This window comes from Ursus arctos, unplaced genomic scaffold (assembly GCF_023065955.2).
Source record: "Ursus arctos isolate Adak ecotype North America unplaced genomic scaffold, UrsArc2.0 scaffold_1, whole genome shotgun sequence".
NCBI classification, from domain to species: Eukaryota; Metazoa; Chordata; class Mammalia; order Carnivora; family Ursidae; genus Ursus; species Ursus arctos.
The window spans coordinates 54057636-54078463 of NW_026622763.1; the positions used below are offsets into that span (position 1 = coordinate 54057636).

At 35.7% G+C, this 20828-nt stretch overlaps 1 protein-coding gene across 13 annotated transcripts in view; it reads right to left on the reverse strand.

Annotated features, from left to right (window-relative positions):
* The window catches only part of ATF2 (activating transcription factor 2), a 95922-nt gene that overhangs the window by 26480 nt on the left and 48614 nt on the right, over window positions 1-20828 (reverse strand). For 12 of the 13 annotated variants that reach the window (XR_008961497.1, XR_007188437.2, XR_008961495.1 and 9 more), the window contains 2 exons: window positions 7212-7361; window positions 3931-4137 (listed from right to left, as the gene is read on the reverse strand). Coding sequence is in view for 9 of the 13 variants with exons in the window: in XM_057318740.1 (XP_057174723.1) it covers window positions 3931-4137; window positions 7212-7361 (357 nt within the window). In the remaining 4 variants the exon portion in view is untranslated. Of the gene's footprint in view, window positions 1-3421; window positions 3498-3930; window positions 4138-7211; window positions 7362-20828 lie in introns of all 13 variants that reach the window. The other variant, XM_026492516.4, reaches the window with a different exon arrangement.

Sequence of the window (20828 nt, forward strand, 5' to 3'; positions counted from 1 at the left end):
ATATAGACATTAATCCATCTAACTATAAACCTTTTATTAATGAAAAAGAGTTGTACTATTTTAGTGTACAACTATTTTTTTAATTTACTGAGGTGACATTCCCATGAGCCAGAGTTAGCCATTTTATTTTTTATTTTTTTAAAGACTTTTTATTTATTTGTCAGAGAGAAAGAGAGCGAACGAGTGAGAACAAGCAGGGGGAGTGCAGGCAGAGGGAGAAACAGACACCCCACTGAGCTGGGAGCCTGATGTGGGGTTCAATTCCAGGACCCTGAGACCATGACCCAAGCAGAAGGCAGACACCCAACTGAATAAGCCACCCAGGTGCCCCTAGAATTAACATTTTAAAGTGAACAATTCAGGGGCACCTGGGTGGCACAGTGGTTAAGCGCCTGCCTTCGGCTCAGGGCGTGATCCCGGCGTTATGGGATCGAGCCCCACATCAGGCTCCTCCGCTATGAGCCTGCTTCTTCCTCTCCCACTTCCCCTGCTTGTGTTCCCTCTCTCGCTGGCTGTCTCTATCTCTGTCAAATAAATAAATAAAATCTTAAAAAAAAAAATAAAGTGCACAATTCAGTGGCTTTAGTACATTTACAATGTTGTGCAGCCACCTCCCTCAATCTGGTTATAAAACACTTCCGTCAGTCCAAAGTAAAACTCCTTACCCATTAACCAGTTTCTCCCTATTTTCTACCACCCTACCCCCCACTCCCGTTCCTGGCAACCACCAATGTGCATTTATCTCTATGTATTTCTCTGTTCTAAAGCTTTTTTCTTAGAGAGAGAGAGAATCTTAAGCAGGCACTACACCCATGTGGAACCTGATGTGGGGCTCAATCTCACTACCCCCAGATCATGATCTGAGCCAAAATCAAGAGTCTGACACTTAACTGAGCCACCCAGGCACACCTCTTCTAGGTATTTCATATAAATGGAGTCATAGGTGGCTTTGTTTCTGGCTTCTTTCACTTAAGCAAAATGTTCTGAGGTTCATCCACATTCTAGCATGTTCATTCACATTCACTCCTTTTTATGGCTTAATAATATTCTATTTTATGTCTATACCATAATTTATCCATTTATCTACCGATGGACATTTGGGCTGTTTTCAACAACTTTCTTATTATCCCTAACAATATATTATAGATGATTTCCCAGGTTAATACATACATATGAACATCATTCTTTTTCTTTTCTTGCAGAAGTATTTTAAAGAATATCTCTTAGGCGATTTCCTGGGTGGATCAGTCATTTAAGTATCCAACTCCCGATTTCTGCTCAGGTCATGATCTCAGGCTTGTGGGATCAAGCCCCACATCGGGCTCTGTGCTCAGTTTGGATCTGCTTGTCCCTTGCCCTCTGGACCTCCCCCCGTGCTGTCAAATAAATAAAATCTTAAAAAAAAAAAAAAAAAAAGAACATCCCTGATAACACATCATTTCACCTATCTTCATATTCTGATATGCATTTCTAAAACTAAGAACACTTTCTTATCTAACCATGATTCCATCATCACTTAGTTTTTTATGATTAAAAATAGATTTTACTTTTCTGCTTGTAATTTGAGGTATTAACTAATGTTATATTCAACTGTAGATCTTTAGGAATTTCTTGAATTTGACTTCTATTTAAAAGTTTCATGCTTTGAAAGTGATGTGTTGTTAACTTTTACCTAGATGATAAATCCTGCCTTTATTCCTCCAATCAAGAAATTTCTACCCACATTAGGAAATACAAAAATGTAATATATTTTACAATAATAACATTTAATCATAGTTTGTATGGTGGAAAAAAACATGAGATGAATGACGCAAAGATTACATTTATCTTGAATACTGAATTTTCCAAGGTTTTCTGAAATAACAAAGCACTGTTGCTATTAGTAATGGTGACCAGGGCTGCAATACAATTAAGAAAATAGCAGTATCTCATGAAAGCTGTTAATATAGGGTCAAAGCAGAAAACTGGCCCACCTAAAGTCAAAGAATACCCTGTAAATGATATTGTATATTTCTATACCACTGTACAATTTTCAAACATTTTTACTTAAAAGGGCACTAAGCCAAATTACAAAGGAAAATATTGATAAATTTAAGATTTAAAATTTATGTATTAAAAAATACTTGCATTCATTGTAATTCAACTGATTTATGCAAAAAAATCCTCAGAGAAATAGGATCAACAGGTATTATTATCTCTATTCTATGGGTAAGGCAATTGAGGCCAACTAAGAACGACAACTAAAAAATAGCCAAGTCATTCAGAAGAATAATTTTGTTAAGAACAGAAAAGAAAAAAAATAGATGCACCTAAATCATGTTAATGTAACACGAGTATTTGAAAATTTAAACTAATAATTCATAATCGAAGAGAGACTTGGCAAAGAATAGCCATTTTTTGAGTATATAAATAAGTTAATATCTATAATCTGTTTCATTTTATTTAAAAGGAAAAAAATCAGTTTTTTACTAAAAAGTTATGAAAATAGTTCTTGGATAAGAATTTATCAGATGATGATTTAAAGACACCCTAGTATATATGTATTTAAAGTCTCTATGATGTGATAAATCATGTTTAAATTTCTTCTAAATGGTTAAAATAAAATGGCTAAAAATAAATTTGCAAGACAATTTACTTGTTCTAGAGCTCTTGCATCAATATCGAAAGCACAATATAGAATTTTAAAAGATGACTGCCCCACTATGAAACAATTTTTATAAAATTTACATTAGTAAGTGCTATGTCTGATGTTAAAAACCTTTTCCTAAGCATTTAAACAAAGACATTTATATTGGTGACACCTTTAAAGACAGATTTAACAAAAGAGCAAGTCTCAACACCTATCGTTATATGGAAAGATTCATTTTTCCCTGGGAATGGCTAATTCAGAAGACTGAACAATAACAACTACAATTAATCAACATCGGTTTTCTAGTTGATGCTCATCAACTAGTAGGTCACAAGATTTCCCTGGAGAATATTCACAACATTCAAACAAAACAAAACGGGGGTGCCTGGGTGGCTCATTCAGTTAAGCCTCCCACTCTTGATTTCAGCTCAGGTCATGATCTCAGGGTCCTGAGATCCAGCCCCACGTCACCATGCTTAGCGGAGAGTCAGTCGGCTTCTCTCCTTCTCCCTCTCCTGCTGCTCCTCCCCTAGCTCTCTCTTTCTCTCTCCCCACTCTTGCTCTAAAATAAATCTTTAAACAAAACAAAATAAAAATAAAAGGAAGAAAGAAAAAACAGAATGAAGGAAATAATCTTAATGCTGTTTTGACACCATCACTGGAGATCTTAGCAAAGACTGAACAGGAAGGAGTCTTAAAACCTTTATATCCCATGAGGTTCCTAAGAAACCTATCTGGGGCACACCAGCAGGGAGTATGAAATGATTTCTACTACCACTGGCCATATTGTACCTGTTTTGTGGATAATTAGAGCCCTTCAGTTTCCAAAGCTGTCAATCTGACATTTTTTCCGAGCACTATATTCACTCTAAATAAACAAAACAAAATTTATAATTCGAAGAACCAAAGAATTTAAAAATACTACTGAAGCAACTTCACAGTTGTGATAGAGACCAAAAAAACTAGAAAAGTGAAATACCAGTGATATTTTAAATTTTAAGATTCTTTGTTTGAACTTTATATACCACAACTTAACAAAGTTTAAGCCAGACAGTTTTGGTACTTTTGTAGTACACAAGTAAAAACTTATATTTAAACATTTCCTCCTTGTGTCAGTGTTGCAAGTTTTATTCACTTCACCTCAGTATTCAAATAGGTTTATAAAACTTGCTTTACTATAGATTCCATACACACCCAATATTGTGTGCTAAAATGTCTGGATGGCTAACTGGAAAAAACAGGGCAGAGGTTAAGTTCACAATTATTAAAAATAAGACAAAATTTACATAAATGCACTATACCTGCAGTTGACCATTTAATGAACTCAAGTCTTCTGCTTTCTTCTCTAAAGACTGAACCCAGACTTTCCTTTTTTGTCGGCATCGTGAAGCTGCTGCTCTATTTCGCTCTAGAAACTTCCTCCTTTTTTCATCAGGATCTTCATTAGCTGCTCTTCTTCGACGACCACTTGTATTTTGGGTCTGTGGAGTTGTGTGAGCTGGAGAAGCCTACAATAAACACAAATGGAAGCTTTTTATGTTTGTATCTAGTGAGTGAGAACACAGGCAGTAAAGAGTGGCAGAAGAGGAAAGAAGAGCTACGAACTTTGTTTTCTAAGTCTCACTGTATATATCAACATTTTGGGATGACATGAAAATCACCCTGTGCTCTAACAAATTCCTTAAAAGAAATAAGCACTGCTAAAATAAGATTCTCATTAATTCACTATCCTAGTGAATATATTTAAAGTTTGTATAACTTTTCATTTATATAGAAATAATATGAAGAAGTTGAAAATACAATACAAATGAACATGTATAGATCTTATATTTTTCCAGGTGTACTTTTTAATGTTATAATATAGTCCTTTGAAAAATTATCAGGTACTAAAGTAAAAAATTTAATAATTTACTTAAATCCACTATGAAAAACCATTTACTTGCTATTTTTGAAATAATTAAAAATAAAAAACAGTAAAGTTTTCTCTTAAAAATTGGTTTCTCTAAAATTGAGGAGTAAAGGTACAGTAGTGTCCCCTTATCAGCAGGGGATATGTTGTAAGACTCCTGTGGATGCCTGAAACCACTGACAGTACTAAACCCAATACACACTATGTTTTTTCCTATGCATAGATACCTATTACAAAGTTTAATTTGTTAATTAGGTATAATAGTAAGAGATCAACAACAAAAACTAATACTAAAATAGAACAATTCTAATAATACACTGTAATAAAAGTTATGTGAATGTGGTCTCTCTCACTTTTAAAATATTGTACTGTACTCACACCCTTCTTCTTGTGATGATATGAGATAAAATGCCTATGCCATGGTGTGAAGTGAGGTGAATGATAAAGGCATATGACATAGTGCTAGGCTACTAATGACCCTTCTAAATCTGTCAGAAAGAGGATCATCTGCCTCTGGACCACACTGACCATGAAAAACTGCAACCTCGGAAAGCTAAACTGCAGGTAAGAGGGAACTACCACATGTACATATTTTGGTATACTCAGCTTTTCTTCAGTTTTTGAAATTTAGAGTCAGGTTCATGTGATTACTGATGTTCATTTTCCTGGTGGGCAGAATCCTACAGGACTCCGGATTTTAATTTTAATTGGTTCCCCTTGACCCTCAACAGATCAGCCTAGTTATTTCAGATCAGCCAAAGACAGTTTTCAGTCACTAGTGATATTGTCCAGTATCCGGGACTATAGAACAGTATTTCCAAGCCTATCTCAAATCCCAAAATTGTGCCACAGAACACTTGAACTTGGGAGATAGGAAATGAACCCTTGGAAATAGTGCAAAGGAAATGGCACTTTGTAACCACAAGCACATGACCCAAGGAACCCTGAAAACAATCTTTTACCTATAATTATATTCCAAAATGGTGTGAATAAATAAAACTTCTAACTTCTCCTAATCTACATAATATGCAAAAGTCTTATAAGCTCAACGTAAGTTCTGCAAGGAAATCACGAAAATACTTCTTACTCTACAAACTCCAAAAAACATACGTTATCATTTAATTCCTTTTCCAAATAACTAGCATAAAAAATTCTGAAGGTAATTTAATTTATACTGTATTTTAATTGTAATAAAGATTAAGTATTAAATTAGATCATTTCTTTTACGTACATAATTGCAAGTTAATCTTTTAGAAAAATATTTCTATGGCTTGCTTCAAGAATGGCAACCTTGAAATATTTTCTTTTCTTCATCCTCTTAACTTACTAATAGCTGGTTTTTTTCTTTTACTCATTTGGCTGAATAGGAAAGAACAGGTTTTTTTTTTTTTTTTAATTGATAACTCGGTTATTACAGCAAAGGCTAGTCACAAGTATTATAAGCAGAAACTAATACAGACTTGTATTTGTACATTTTTATACCTAACAAGGATTTATGGCTACTTAAAAACTATATATTCTTCCTCCTCTCCCTGCTTCCATCGATTCATTCATTCCACATTAAAAAGAACATAGGGACTATCCTAGAAACTAGTGATACAATAGTAAATGAACAGATAAAGTCCTGCCTTCATGAAAGTCCTGCCCATCCAAGGATAGAAATAAAAATTAGATCCAGGTAAACTATAGTTGCTATAAGAAAATAAATTATATGTTCATTTCTTTTAAATAAATTTTAAAGATGGAAAAACCACACACAGCTTGCAGAACATAAAAAACAAAAAACAAAAACAGCCATGGGCTGGATTTGGCCCCTGCGTCAGTCTGCTAATCTCTGAATTATGACATTAAAACATACACACTTACTTTCCTTCTCTCTTGGCCCCTAAGTTGTTTAGTGGATGACTACCACAACTACATTCCACTTTATTCTAAGTTCTGTGAAGATAAAATACAGTTATCTAAAAAGTTACGATTATGAGGCAATCTAAAACTTGCCATTTACCTGTTTCTTTAATTGCAAAATTTTGCTTTTTAACACCAATGCTAGTATTCTTTAAATATCTTTAAGTATGTTTTATCTTAAAAGTTCTAAACAGAGTTCTAAAACATTTAACAGAAATACAGTAACCCTTCCATGTAGAAATGCACTACAGACATAATAGACATATCAGTCATCTAATATGCAGTCACAGACTAGAGATAAATGAAAAGGGCCTCTAGTATAACCAGTTTCCATAAAGCATATATACTTGCTCCTTTGGAGATGTTTCTCCAATTTTAATTCAAGAATCACTTCACTTATGTTAGTAATGTAATAAACACACACACACGCACACATTACTTGCTGAATACAATTAACAGAAAAAAATGATTTAAAAAGTATCGATGGATACTTATGCCATGTTAGGCTGACAAACACAGACATCTTCAGAAGCATTTACAGGGTATCCTGATAAGTAACAACTGCTCGACTATTTTATTTATTTACTTATTTATTTTGGGGTATCAATGCTTTTATACTGAACTACCTTTTCCTGAGGTTTTTGGTATACTTTTGAATTATGACCAGAAATAATTTTTTCCAAAGTATATAAAATAGTCATTTAAGTTACACTGCATTTGTTTTTTTAAAGGATGATAAAGTATGAACGATAAAAACAACACACGTACCGGAGTTTCTGTAGTAGATGTAGCTGGCTGTTGCAATGACTGTGGCCGAGATTCCTCTGATTGCGTTCTAACCAACCCGCTACCATGACCTTTGACAGTATCACCATTGGTAACTGGAGGATGTTGCTGGGTCAAAGCAGCTTTTAATCTCTGAAATACCAATTAAAAAAAAAAGTTTCCTGCTTTCCACTCAAATCCAACTCCCTACATATTTTTTGGTTAACAACAACAAAAAATATTTTTTAAGGAATGCATGAACACATTTGGCTTTAAAATTAGTTTTATCATTACAAATAGTAAGACAAACACTTTGAGAAGCTTTCCTGAGTCTTTCTGTCTAGTACTACTAGAGGATTTTACACTTTTGCTGTTCCTAATCAATTCTGAGAAAAGAGTGAAAAATAAAAACACTGTTGGGGCGCCTGGGTGGAGCAGTCGTTAAGCGTCTGCCTTCGGCTCAGGGCGTGATCCTAGAGTTCTGGGATTGAGCCCCGCATCAGGCTCCTCTGCTGGGAGCCTGCTTCTTCCTCTCCCACTCCCCTGCTGTGTTCCCTCTCTTGCTGGCTGTCTCTCTGTCACATAAATAAATAAAATCTTTAAAAAAAAAAAAAAGCACTGCTGACTGAAAATATCTAGCTCTGTTCAACTAAAATAAGCAACCCAAGTTAATTATGTACACTTTCACCTATTTTCTCCCACCTCATTCCTGTATCTCCATCTTCTCAGGCTCTGCCTAGATTCTTAAACTTAAACCTCTTCCAAAGTTGGGCCCAACTGATCTCCGCTTGATGGTTTGAGGTCAGTGCCTACTTGGACAACGACCTGATGTTGCATTTTTTAGGCCACTATATTAACTGTCAGACTGAACCTCTTCCTAGAGCCTACAGCTAGGTTTGCCTCCCTTATGTCTTCCCTGTCTCCAGTAAGCAGATTTAGTTCCAAGTTTATGCCCTCTACTATGTTCCATTTGCTAGTTAACTGAATTGCACCTGACTCTGGTCAGATTATGAATGATCTAGTGTTAGGAGGTAGGCCCTAAACATTTATGACCACCTCTTAATAAAGATAAAATTTGCTGGGGCGCCTGGGTGGCACAGCGGTTAAGCGTCTGCCTTCGGCTCAGGGCGTGATCCCGGCATTGTGGGATCGAGCCCCACATCAGGCTCCTCTGCTATGAGCCTGCTTCTTCCTCTCCCACTCCCCCTGCTTGTGTTCCCTCTCTCGTTGGCTGTCTCTATCTCTGTCAAATAAATAAATAAAATCTTTAAAAAAAAAAAAAAGATAAAATTTGCATAAAGCTTATTATTCTGCCAGCAAAAATGTATCATACATGAATATCTTATCTCCTCAACCAGACAGTAAGTTCTTTCAAGAACAGAGACTGCCTTATCTTTCTTTGCACCCCTTTTAAGCAACTGGTACATTGATTTGCTACATGACTGAGCAACACATGTATTTGCTCACTGACGGAAATTGGATTCTTTAGCGAAAATGGCACAAGTGATATTTGGGGTAGTTTTATTGTTAAAAACATATAAATATGAAATAATTAGCACAAGATAATCATACTATAGTATCTTAGAAATGAAAGGGACCGGAAAGACCTGGGACTATTATTGTTGATATTGTTCTTAGTAACTGAGATGTAGTCCTTAAGCCCAAAATAAAGTTTCATCACCAAATTTGATGCAGATTACATTACACTACATTTTCCTAAGATCCACACTCAGGTGCATATTTGAAGGGGGAGGAGGCTACAAAATTAATATGAGAAATGTGTTGCAGTCTATCCAGTGCTTCCCAAACTTCTCAGAAGTAGTAATTGGCTGGGTGTTACGAATAGATTCGTAGCAAACTTTCTCTCTCCCTTCCTTGCACATGGCAGGGAGGAGTGGGAAAGAGAGAAGAGCTTTTGAAAGAGGCCCCCAGATGATTTTAGTACAACTGCTTTCACATACTCGAACTAAGAACAACTTAGAAAACTGTACAACTATCCCCAAATTTGTAATTTCTTTGTTTCCATTTATGCGTATCTCCTTACCATCTGTAAGTGATCCAGACCCCTTAAAAACTGTAGCATACATGAGAAGGTCACTAATATTTCCCGAAGCAGTAATTATACCTAAACAAATGTTACTGGACATTTTCTCTCTACTGCTACTCACTGTAGATTCTGGGTATTATTTTAAAAACAAGTCAGTAGTTTAAAAACCAAGTTTACTGGGGTGCCTGGGTGACTCAGTCAGTTAAGTGTCTGCTTTCAGCTCAGGTCATGATCCCAGGATCCTGGTATAGAAGCCCTGCATAGGGCTCCCTGCTCAGCAGGGAGTCTGCTTCTCCCTCTGCTCCCCCTGCCCCGCTCATGTTCCCTCTCTCAAATAAATAAAATCTTTAAAAAAAAGTTTACTGAGGTATAAGTTACATATAGTAAAATGAAGTCTTTTGTTTTATTTTTTTTATTTTTATTTTTTTAAAGATTTTATTTATTTATTTGACAGAGATAGAGACAGCCAGCGAGAGAGGGAACACAAGCAGGGGAAGTGGGAGAGGAAGAAGCAGGCTCACAGCAGAGGAGCCTGATGTGGGGCTCGATCCCAGATTGCCGGGATCATGCCCTGAGCCGAAGGCAGACGCTTAACCGCTGTGCCACCCAGGCGCCCCTGAAGTCTTTTGTTTTAAAGATTTTGTTTATTTATCTGACAGAGACAGCCAGCGAGAGAGGGAACACAAGCAGGTGGAGTGGGAGAGGAAGAAGCAGGCTCCTACCGGAGGAGCCTGACGTGGGGCTAGATCCCAGAACGCTGGGATCATGCCCTAAGTCAAAGGCAGACGCTCAACGACTGCGCCACCTAGGCGCCCCAGTAAGATGAAGTCTTTTTTGTGCACAGCTCTAAGAGTTTTAACAAGTGCATACAATGGTATAGCCACCCCCCGTAATCAGGATACAGAACAGTGCTATTATCCCCTCAAATTCCCTCACACTTCTTTCCTGTCATACTCTCTTCCCACCTCACACCCTAGAAACCACTAATCTGTATTCTGATCCCCAAAGTTTTGCCTTTTCTAGAATGTCATATAAATGGAATTATACAATGTTAACAGCCTTCTGAATCTGGCTTCTTTCTTTTAGCATAATGCACTTGTAATTCATCCGTGTTATCAGTATTTTTTCAATGAGTTTCTAATAGGACAGAGTCCCTACTTCACAGATTAGGAAACCAGAGATCATTTGCCCAAGGTCACATAAGTAGCTTAGACATAGGAAATTGAGACAATCATAACTGATGAGGTAATATGGACATGGATAGATTAAACTAAAGTTAGACAATGGATTAAAGGAGTATTTGGCTGCAATCAGCAGGACTACTTAGGCAAAGTGATCGAAGAACTCAGAAAGATAAGACTTTGAAAGCGTAGGTCAATATAAACAGAACAAAGGAGGAAAATCAGGGGAGGTGGTCGGTCTGCATAACTGTATCTTTTAAAAACGGAGTGTTATACATCAAAATACAATAAACAGTAGCCAGTCTATAGTGTTAGGTTACAGGGCTTGCTTTCATTTTTGGATATAAAATGTGCATAAATATGAGTTGTAGCTGAGATGTGACGCTTGGTAAATTATGTGTTGATAAAACATTTTTAAGTCCTTAGGTAGAAAACATCACAGAATTGAAGAGCATTTAAAGTTTTATAGAGAAGAGCTTAACTCTTAGAATTAATGAAATACAGTAACTGCACATAGGGGAGTCTGAAGTACATAAACATCACTCTCTTGAATAATCTTTAGTAGGGCAAGTTACTACCTTATAGAGCACTTAAAAGCAGCATCAGTATTCATTCATTATCCTCTCTTGACTGCCCTAGTGTATACAGTACTCACCCAGTGAGGAAGCTCTAATGTTTGCTCCATGCTGTTACACTGATTACAATAGGTCTGACTTAAAAAGCGTGCCACTGGGTGCAAAATTTAAGAAAAAGATTTTCAAGGGTTAATTAACACTGCTCTGAACTGCATATATCTGTATCTATACATATATATTTTTTCAAGAGCAGTAAAAAAATACACATATGCTAAAAAATTTAGAATGGGTTAGGTGAAAAAAGATGTCACTGAATAGGATTCATGAAAATTTTATAATATAAGGATATCTACAATCCACCCATATATATATATATTTGTTAAGAGACATCTTAAAGAACGACAAATAGCGTGGTTCAAAAATATTAAGGAAAACATATATAAATACCATGGATATATTTTTTACAATAGAATTTTGGAACCAGAAGATATACTAATGATCAATTAGTTCAATCACCAGCTTACAGAGAGACTAAGGTCCAAAGAGTGAATGAAGTTACTTCCCAGAATCAAAGAGGAAGTTAGAGGCAGAACAAGGACCAGATATTCTGTCTGTTAACTCCTAATTCACTGTATCTTCAAAGTTTGGCCAAGCGAGAGCTTTTGCCTGTATGAAGTATTCTAAGTGTATCAGCAATCAATAAGAAGAGTATCAGATATTTCTCTCAATACAGAAATTTAATAAAATAAAAAGACTGAGTACTCAGAGAAATTCAGTAAGATCCAAAATATCTGTATTCTCTAACATGTACAATAAAGCTTAAGCATAATTTTAATTTTAAAGTAGAGGCATTATTTTAAAGAAAACTAAAATATCCTCATTACTATATTTCTAAGTAGACTAGTGTTTTAACGTTTGGAATTAACTTTTAGCAATGTAAAATTCAACTACTGCATTGAAAACTTTTCTTCTTAGATATAAACTGTGTCAGTCAAAGAATGAATAGTTTGTTGTGCTGACCGATACTATTAATTCATTTTAAGAAGTAATCTGCTAAAAATAATTTGCTACTCAAATTCTAGGTTATATTTCATTCTCCTGAAAACAAATTTTATCACATCTGTCAGGACTTAGTAGGAACAAACTACTCCATCATAGTTCAAAGAAAAAACATAATGTTCTCTAGAAACAATTTATGAAAAAGTCAGATCCATATTTCATATGTGCCACAAAAGCTCATCAGAGTAATAACCCTCCTTCTCCTGGGTGTTATCCTACCATCTGCTGCTCTATTACTTATCTTTATTTTGCAACTAATTAACAGCATAATCTTCTAAATTCAGCAAGTTAATTATCATTATTGTGGTCTTTGCAGCATCATCAGTCCTCATGAAGTCTTGTCTCCCCACCCCCAGAGAACATATGAAAATGAAGTAGGGTGGGAGAGAGTCTGTTTCTTTGGAGTGGGCTCATTAGGTGTTTGCTGATTAGCTTGGCATGCAGAGGCAGGTCAGAAGAATTCTGCTGAACATGAGGTTCCATGCAGGGCCCAACTAAGTTAATGTAGGTTTCTGAACATTTGCCAAGATGCCCTCTGTCAGCTCTCAGTAGAAACCCCCTGCAGAAAACCTACTGGCTACCCACTGTGTGCAAAGGTATTTCTCAGTTTGTCACACAAGACTTAAAGGAACGACTGTGGAGAATGCTACCTAAATACTTTATTAAATCCTAACAAAACTCCTAGATGATTAATATTTTCTTATTCAGACAAGTTACTTTTTGATTACAAATATTACATAAGAAAGTTGTTTTATTACAAGAGTAACACAAATGGAAAATATCTATTGTTTACATGCTTAATGACAAAACTCCTAAACCTAAATTTGGTGAGGTCCACTGCAATTCTGTGGAAGACAGTAGATCCTAGGAATTTTTCTGTAATATTAAAAAATACTAGATAATCTTGTATTTATGGACCCCTACTTACACTACTTTTTTTTTTTTTTAAGGTTTTATTTATTTATTTGACAGGGACAGCCAGCAGAGAGGGAACACAAGCAGGGGGAGTGGGAGAGAAAGAAGCAGGCTCACAGCAGAGGAGCCCGATGTGGGACTCGATCTCGGAACACCAGGATCACGCCCTGAGCCAAAGGCAGACGCTTAACGACTGCGCTACCCAGGCACCCCCCTACTTACACTTCTTTTTCTTACCACATTCTCAGTTTTTCAAAGGCTTAAAGTTCTAACAACAAAAAAAGCTTGCTCTGAAGAAACTTCTTCAGCAATAAAAGGATCCATTTCAACATCTATAGTAGACACAAACAATGCATATTTGTCTACCTATAAGCACTAGACATCTGAAAATCAGGGCCCCACAAAAGCACCCTTGGTTATCTTAGGATACAAATAAGTTTCTCTTCAGCTGTAGTATGCTAGCCATTCTTATGTGTTCTAATGCCATTTCTACTACAATATTTTTTAATGTATCTTCCACTATATTTAATTTTAATTCCAGTGCAGTTAATAGACAGTAGCATATTCATTTCAGATGTACAATATAGTGATTCAACAATTCCATTTTTGCTCAGCATTCATCTAGGTAAGTGTACTCTTAATCCCCTTTACCTATTTCACCACCTTCCCACCCGCCCCTTCTCACTGGTAACCATTAGTTTGTTCTTTGTAGTTAAGAAACTGTTTTTGGATTCATCTTTTTTCATTGTTCGTTTGTTTCTTAAATTCCACATGAGTGAAATCATATCGTATTTGTCTTTCTCTGACTGGCTTATTTTGCTTAGCATTATATCGTCTGGATCCTTCATACTGCTGGAAAAGGCAAGATTCCATTCTTTTCTATGGCTGAGTAATATTCCATTGTATATACATACCACTTCTTTATCCATGCAGCTGTTGATGGGCACTTAGGCTGCTTCTATAATTTGGCTATTGTAACAATAATGCTGCAATAAACATAGGGATGCGTATTTCCCTTTGAATTAGGGTTTCTGTATTTTTTGGGTAAATATCCACTAGTGAGATTACTGGTTCAAGGGGTAGCTCTATTTTAAAATTTTTGAGGAACCTCCATACTTTCTTCCACAGTGGCTGCACCAGCTTGCACTCCTGCCAACAGTCCCATGAGGTTTCTCTTTCCCCCACATCCTCGCCAAGTTGTTTCTTGAGTTTTGGATTTTAGCCCTTCTGATAGGTGTGAGGTGGTATCTCATTGTGGTTTTTGATTTGCATTTCCCTGATGATAAGTGATGTTGAGTATCTTCTCATGTGTCTGTTGGCCATCTGTATGTCGTCTTTGGAGAAATGTCTGTTCATGTCTTCTGCCCATTTTTAAATTGGATTATTTGTGGGTTTTTGGTGTTGTGTAGGTTCTTCATATATTTTGGACACTATGCCTTTATCATATCTGTCATTTGCAAATATTTCCTCCCATTCAGTAGGCTGTCTTTTTGTTTTGTTGTTTCCTTTGCTGTGCAGAAGCTTTTAATCTTGATGCAGTTCCAATAGATTATTTTTGCTTTTGTTTTCTCTTGCCTCAGGAGACAAATCTAGAAAGATGTCCTTACAGCCAATGTCACAGAAATTACTGCCTGTGCTCTCTTCTAGGATTTTTATGGTTTCAAGTCTCACACTGAGGTCCTTAACCCATTTTGAGTTTATTTTTATATATGATCAAAGAAACTGGTTCAGTTTTGCCAATATCATTTGTTGAAAAGACTTTCCCAATGCACATTCTTGCCTTCTTTGTTTAAGATTAATTGACCATATAATTGTGGGTTTATTTCTGGGCTCTCCACTCTGTTCCATTGATCTGTGTATCTATTTTTGTGCCAGTACCATACTTTTTGATTACTACAGCTTTGTAATATAACTTCAAGTCTGGAATTGTGACACCCTCAGTTTTTTTCTTTTTAAAAACTGCTTTACTACTTGGGGTCTTTTGTGGTTCCAAACAAATTTTAGGATTGTTTGTTGTAGTTCCATGAAAGATGTTGTTGGTATTTTGACAGAGATTGAATTAAATCTGTAGATTGCTCTGGGTAGTATACACATCTTAACTATAATGGTTCTTCCAATCCATGAGCATGGAATGTCTTTCCATTTGTGCATCATCTTCAATTTCTTCAATGCTTTATGGTTTTCAGAGTACAGGTCTTTCACCATTTTGACTAAATTTATTCCTTGGTATTTTATCGTTTTTGGTAATTATAAATGGGACTGTTTTCTTAATTTCTCTTTCTGCTGCTTCATTATTAGTGTTCAGAAATGGAATGGATTTCTGTACATTGAATTTGTATCCTGCAAACCTACTGAATTCATTCACCAGTTCTGATAGTTTTTGGTGGAGTCTTTCGGGTTTTCTTTATATAGCATTATTTCATCTATGAATAGTGAAAAATTTACTTCCTTACTAATTTGGATGTCTTTTATTCCTTTCTCTTATCTGACTGCTGTGACTAGGACTTTCAGTACTCTGCTGAATAAAACTTGTCTACGGGTGCCTGGGTGCTCAGTCGGTTAAGTGTCTGCCTTCGGCTCAGGTCATGATCCCAGGGTCCTGCAATTGAGCCCCGCATCAGGCTCCCTGCTCAGCGGGGAGTCTGTTTCTCCCTCTGCCCCTCCCCTCTCCTGCTTATGTGTGCTCGCTCGCTCTCTCAAATAAATAAATTTAAAAAAACAAAAACAAAAAAAACAAAAAAACTTGTCTTGTCCACCATCATGATGTCAGCTGTGGATTTTTCATATAAGGGCTGTATTATGTAAGGTATGTTCCCTCTAAACCTACTTTGTTGAGGGTTTTTATCACAAATTGATGAGGTCCTTTGTCATATACTTTTTCTGCATCTGTTGAAATGATAGGACTTTTATCCTTTCTCTTATTGATGTGATGTATCATGCTGATTGATTTACAAATATTAAAACACCCCTTGCACCCCTGGAATAAATCCCACTTGATCATAGTAACTGATTTTTTTAATGTATTGTTGGATTTGGTTTGCTAATATTTTGTTGAGGATTTTTATGTTTATGTTTATCAGAGATATTGGCCTGTAGTTCTTTTTTTGTGTGTATGTGGTGTCTTTATCTGGTTTTGGTAGCAGTGTGATACTGGCCTCCTAGAATGAATCTGGAAGTTTTCTTTCCTCTTTTATTTTTTGGAAAATTTGAGAACAGGTTCTAACTCTTTTTTAATTGTTTGGTAGAATTTATCTGTGAAGCTGTCTGGTCCTGGACTTTCGTTTGTTGGGAGTTACTTGATTACTGATTCAATTTCATTGCTGGTAATCAGTCTGTTCAAATTTTCTATTTCTTCCTGATTCATTTTTGGGAAGTTACACATTTGTAGGAATTTATCCATTTCTTCTAGGTTGCCCAGTTTGTTGACACATAATTTTTCATAATATTCTTACAATCCTTTGTATTTCTGTGGTGTCAGTTGTTATTTCTCTTTTGTTCTTGATTTTGTTTGAGTCTCCCCCCCCACCTTTTTGATGAGTCTGGCTACAGACTTATCAATTTTGTTGATCTTCTCAAAGAACCAGCTCCTGATTTTGTTCACCTATTTTTTTATAGTTTCTGTAACCATTTATTTCAGTTCTAATCTTATAATTTCTTTACTTCTGTTAGGTTTGGGTTTTGTTCTTTTCTAGCTCTTTTAGGTTGTAAGGTTAGGTTATTTGAGATTTTTCTTGCTTCTTAATAGGCCAGTATTGCTATAAACTTTCCTCTTAGAACTGCTTTTGCTGCTTCCCAAAGATTTTGGACCATTACATTTTTGTTTTCACTTGTCTCCATGTACTTTTTTTAAATTCCTCTTTGATTTGTTGGTTGACCATTTGTTGTTTAGAAACATGTTCTATTTGTGCTCTTTTGAGATTTTTTCTTGTGGTTGACTCATATCTCACTGCATTATGGTTGGAAAAGACGGAAGGTATAACCCTGATCTTTTTGAATTTGTTGAGACTTATTTTGTGGCCTAATATATGATCTATTCTGTTCCAGTGCACTTGAAAAGAATGTGTATTCTGCTATTTTAGAATGGAATATTTTGAATACGTCTATTAAAACATCTGGTCCAATGTATCATTCAAAGCCACCATTTTCTAACTGATTTTTAGTTTAGATGATCTGTCCATCGATGTAAGTGGGGTGTTAAAGTTCCCTGCTATCATTGTATTACTATCAATTAGTTCCTTTATATTTGTTATTAACCATTTTATGTATTTGGGTGCTCCCATGTTGGGTGTATAAGTATTTATAATTGTTATGTCTTCTTGTTGAATTTTTCCTTTAATGATTATATGGTGTCCATGTCTCTTGTTATAATTTTTGTTTTAAAGTCTATTTTGTCTGATATAAGTATTGCTACCCCAGCTTTCTTTTCACATCTGTTTGCATGATAAATATTTCTGCATCCCCTCTCTTTCAATCTGCATATGACTTTAGGTCTGAAGTGAGTCACTTGTAGGCAGCATACAGATTGGTCTTGTTTTTTTTATCCATTCTGTCACCCTATTTCTTTTGATTAGAGCATTTAGCCCATTTACATTCAGAGTATTAACTGATACATATGTATTTACTGGCATTCTGTCATTTGTTTTTGTAGATCTTCTCCGTTTCTTTCTTCCCTTCCTCTCTTCTCTCACCATAAGTTGGCTTTCCTTAGTGATATACTTGGATTTTTCTCTTTTTTTGCATATCTATTACTGGTTTTTGATTTGTGGTAACCATTAGGTTTGTATATAACATCTTCTGAACCACATGTCATTTTAGCAGAATTACTACTACACTATTTAGCATGTCATTAAGAGATTATGATGACATAGTTCAACTAAATCTTTAGGAGAGATGAAGAATCAAACGGCTAGGATGTTTAAGTATTTTCAAAGAGTTGAAAACAACAACAAAGCAGAATCCAACTCAAGCATGAAAGAAGAAATTGTAAGTTTTACTAGGGGTTAGCAGACTGGTAGAAAAGTTATTTAATGTGTAAAATGAATCTAAGGGAGATGAGCTGGGAATCACTCAACTGGAAAGCATGGATTTGAAGTCCTATCACTGATCGAGAAGAGTCAAGTCCTGTGGTCATTTATCTGGTCATTAAGAAACCAACACACACTAGGATATGAGCCTGTCTCAACTTTCTTTAGTTGAGATGATACAATGATTTCCTCATTTGCTAAGGCTTTTTTAGCCCCCTGGAACTTAATAAGGTAAATTAATGATACTGACATTTTAACTCAGTTTAGAAAAAATCTGTAGCTATTTGGTATTTTATGTCCTAGAAATAATTAGAATAACTTGCCACAGAGTAACAGCTTACCCTTGAATTTCAATTTAAAATGTTTAAGAGATCAATTTAGTCTGTGATTTCAGTTGAAAGAGCTAAGCTATTCTAACTAATCCTCTAATACTAGATTATTTAAGAAAACCAAGCCCCACTATAAGTTTAATCAAACTTTAAAGTTATTAAAGTACTCAGGGAAGTTTGTTAGATAATTGAGGGACCTTTACAGAGAACAGGATATATTAAGTTTAAAATTAAGTTTAGCATGTTTAAGATTAATTATATTTGAAGACCTTTAAAAACAATCATTATATAACTGGATTTGTAAATTGGCCTTGAGAATTCAAGGAAGAGCTAAGTTTCTGAATTGGTAACTTTAATAAATCTAATTTTTAAAAAAGTAATCCCTGAATAATGGTTTTTGTGCACAAATATATCATCAAGGGCTCCAAAAACCAGAAAACAAAAACTAAACATCACTGATAACGATATAATCTTAACTGCTGAAAAACATAAGTAATGGTCTTAGAAAGGTAAGAAGACTTTTGATGATCACCAGAACCACTTGCAAGAAAAACCTCAAGATTTAAGACCGTATCTGCTGAATTTTTTACTACCTAAGAAATGTTTGTTAAATAAATAACAATAGAAAGAAATAACTGCTAAATGAGGCTGAAGCAAAAAAACATGAATCAAACTACAAAAACCAAACTATTTTCAGGTTATTTCCTAATGTTGATAGATTGGTTTTATACTTACAATACATATATAATAAGTACAGTTGATGATGACATACAAGCACTGAAAATTCTTCAAAACAAAAAAAAGATTTTTTATTTATCTGACAGAGAGAGACACAGCGAGAGAGGGAACACAAGCAGGGGGAGTGGGAGAGGGAGAAGCAGGCTTCCCGCTGAGCAGGGAACCCAATGCGGGGCTTGAGCCCAAGACCGTGGGATCATGACCTGAGCCGAAGGCAGACACTTAATGACTGAGCCACCCAGGCGCCCCTAGCACTGAAAATTCTTAAACAGATAGTCAACAATGTTCATTTTATGTTATTAAGATAGGGAAAACAGACTAGCAATATTTGATAAAAATATAAAACTAGGGGCATCCAGTGGCTCAGTCAGTTAAGCATCTGCCTTAGGCTCACATCATGACCCCAGGGTCCTGGGATCAAGCCCCATGTCAGGCTCCCTGCTTCTCCCTCTCCCTCTGCCTGCTGCTCTCCCTGCTGTTCTCTCTCTGTCAAATATTAAAAAAAAAAAAAAAAAATATATATATATATATATATATATATACACACACACACACACACACACAAACATATATATATGAAGCCAATGGTGAAATGTGCAATAATTTCTGTACTACAACAACCAAAAAACCCCAATTAATCAGAATTCCCTTAGCATTCCAGGCAATTGATATTTTGTTACCAGTTCATGTTACCTGGATAGAATAGCAGTATCTATTTTCACAAATGAGCCCAACAGGTATGATATACTAGAAAATGGAAACACAGGACAATCAAATATACCAAAGGTGGTAAGTTCCCAAACCACAACATAATTAAAATAGAAATAAGTAAGATAAAAAGAAAGCCTCCAGATATTTGGAAATTATACAACATACTTCTAAATAACCCATAGCTCAAAGAAGAAATCACAAAGGAAATCAGAAGATAAATGATAATGAAAATATAGCATATCAAGATTAATGAATAGAAAGAAATTTATAGCTTTAAATGCCTATATGGGGGGGCACGTGGGTGGCACAGTCATTAAGCGTCTGCCTTCGGCTCAGGGCGTGATTCCAGCGTTCTGGGATCGAGCCCCACATCAGGCTCCTCTGCTAGGAGCCTGCTTCTTCCTCTCCCACTCCCCCTGCTTATGTTCCCTCTCTCGCTGGCTGTCTCTGTCAAATAAATAAATAAAATCTCTAAAAAAAAAAATGCCTATATGGGAAAAGTGAAAGATTTAATCAATAATCTAAGCTTCCACTTTAAGCTGAAAAAACACAGGCAAATTAAACCCACTTAAGTAGAAGAAAGGAAGTACTAGAGATAAAAGTAGCAACCAATGATAGTACAAATATACCATTAAGAAAAATAAAGACAAGCTACAGACTAAGAGAAAATATTTGTAAGATATATGTAACAAAAATTTTGTATTTACTGTATCTAAAGAATTCATATAATATAAGAGACAACCCCATTTTATTTTATTTTTTAATTTTTTAAAAAGATTTATTTATTTATTTATTAGAGAGAGACAGCCAGCGAGAGAGGGAACACAAGCAGGGGGAGTGGGAGAGGAAGAAGCAGGCTCCTAGTGGAGGAGCCTGATGTGGGGCTCGATCCCGGAACGCCGGGATCACGCCCTGAGCCGAAGGCAGATGCTTAACGACTGCGCCACCCAGGCGCCCCACAACCCAATTTTAAAAATCAACAGAAGATATCACAAAAAGTGTCTCGCAAAATCAGAAACGCAAATTAAAACCATGAGATAT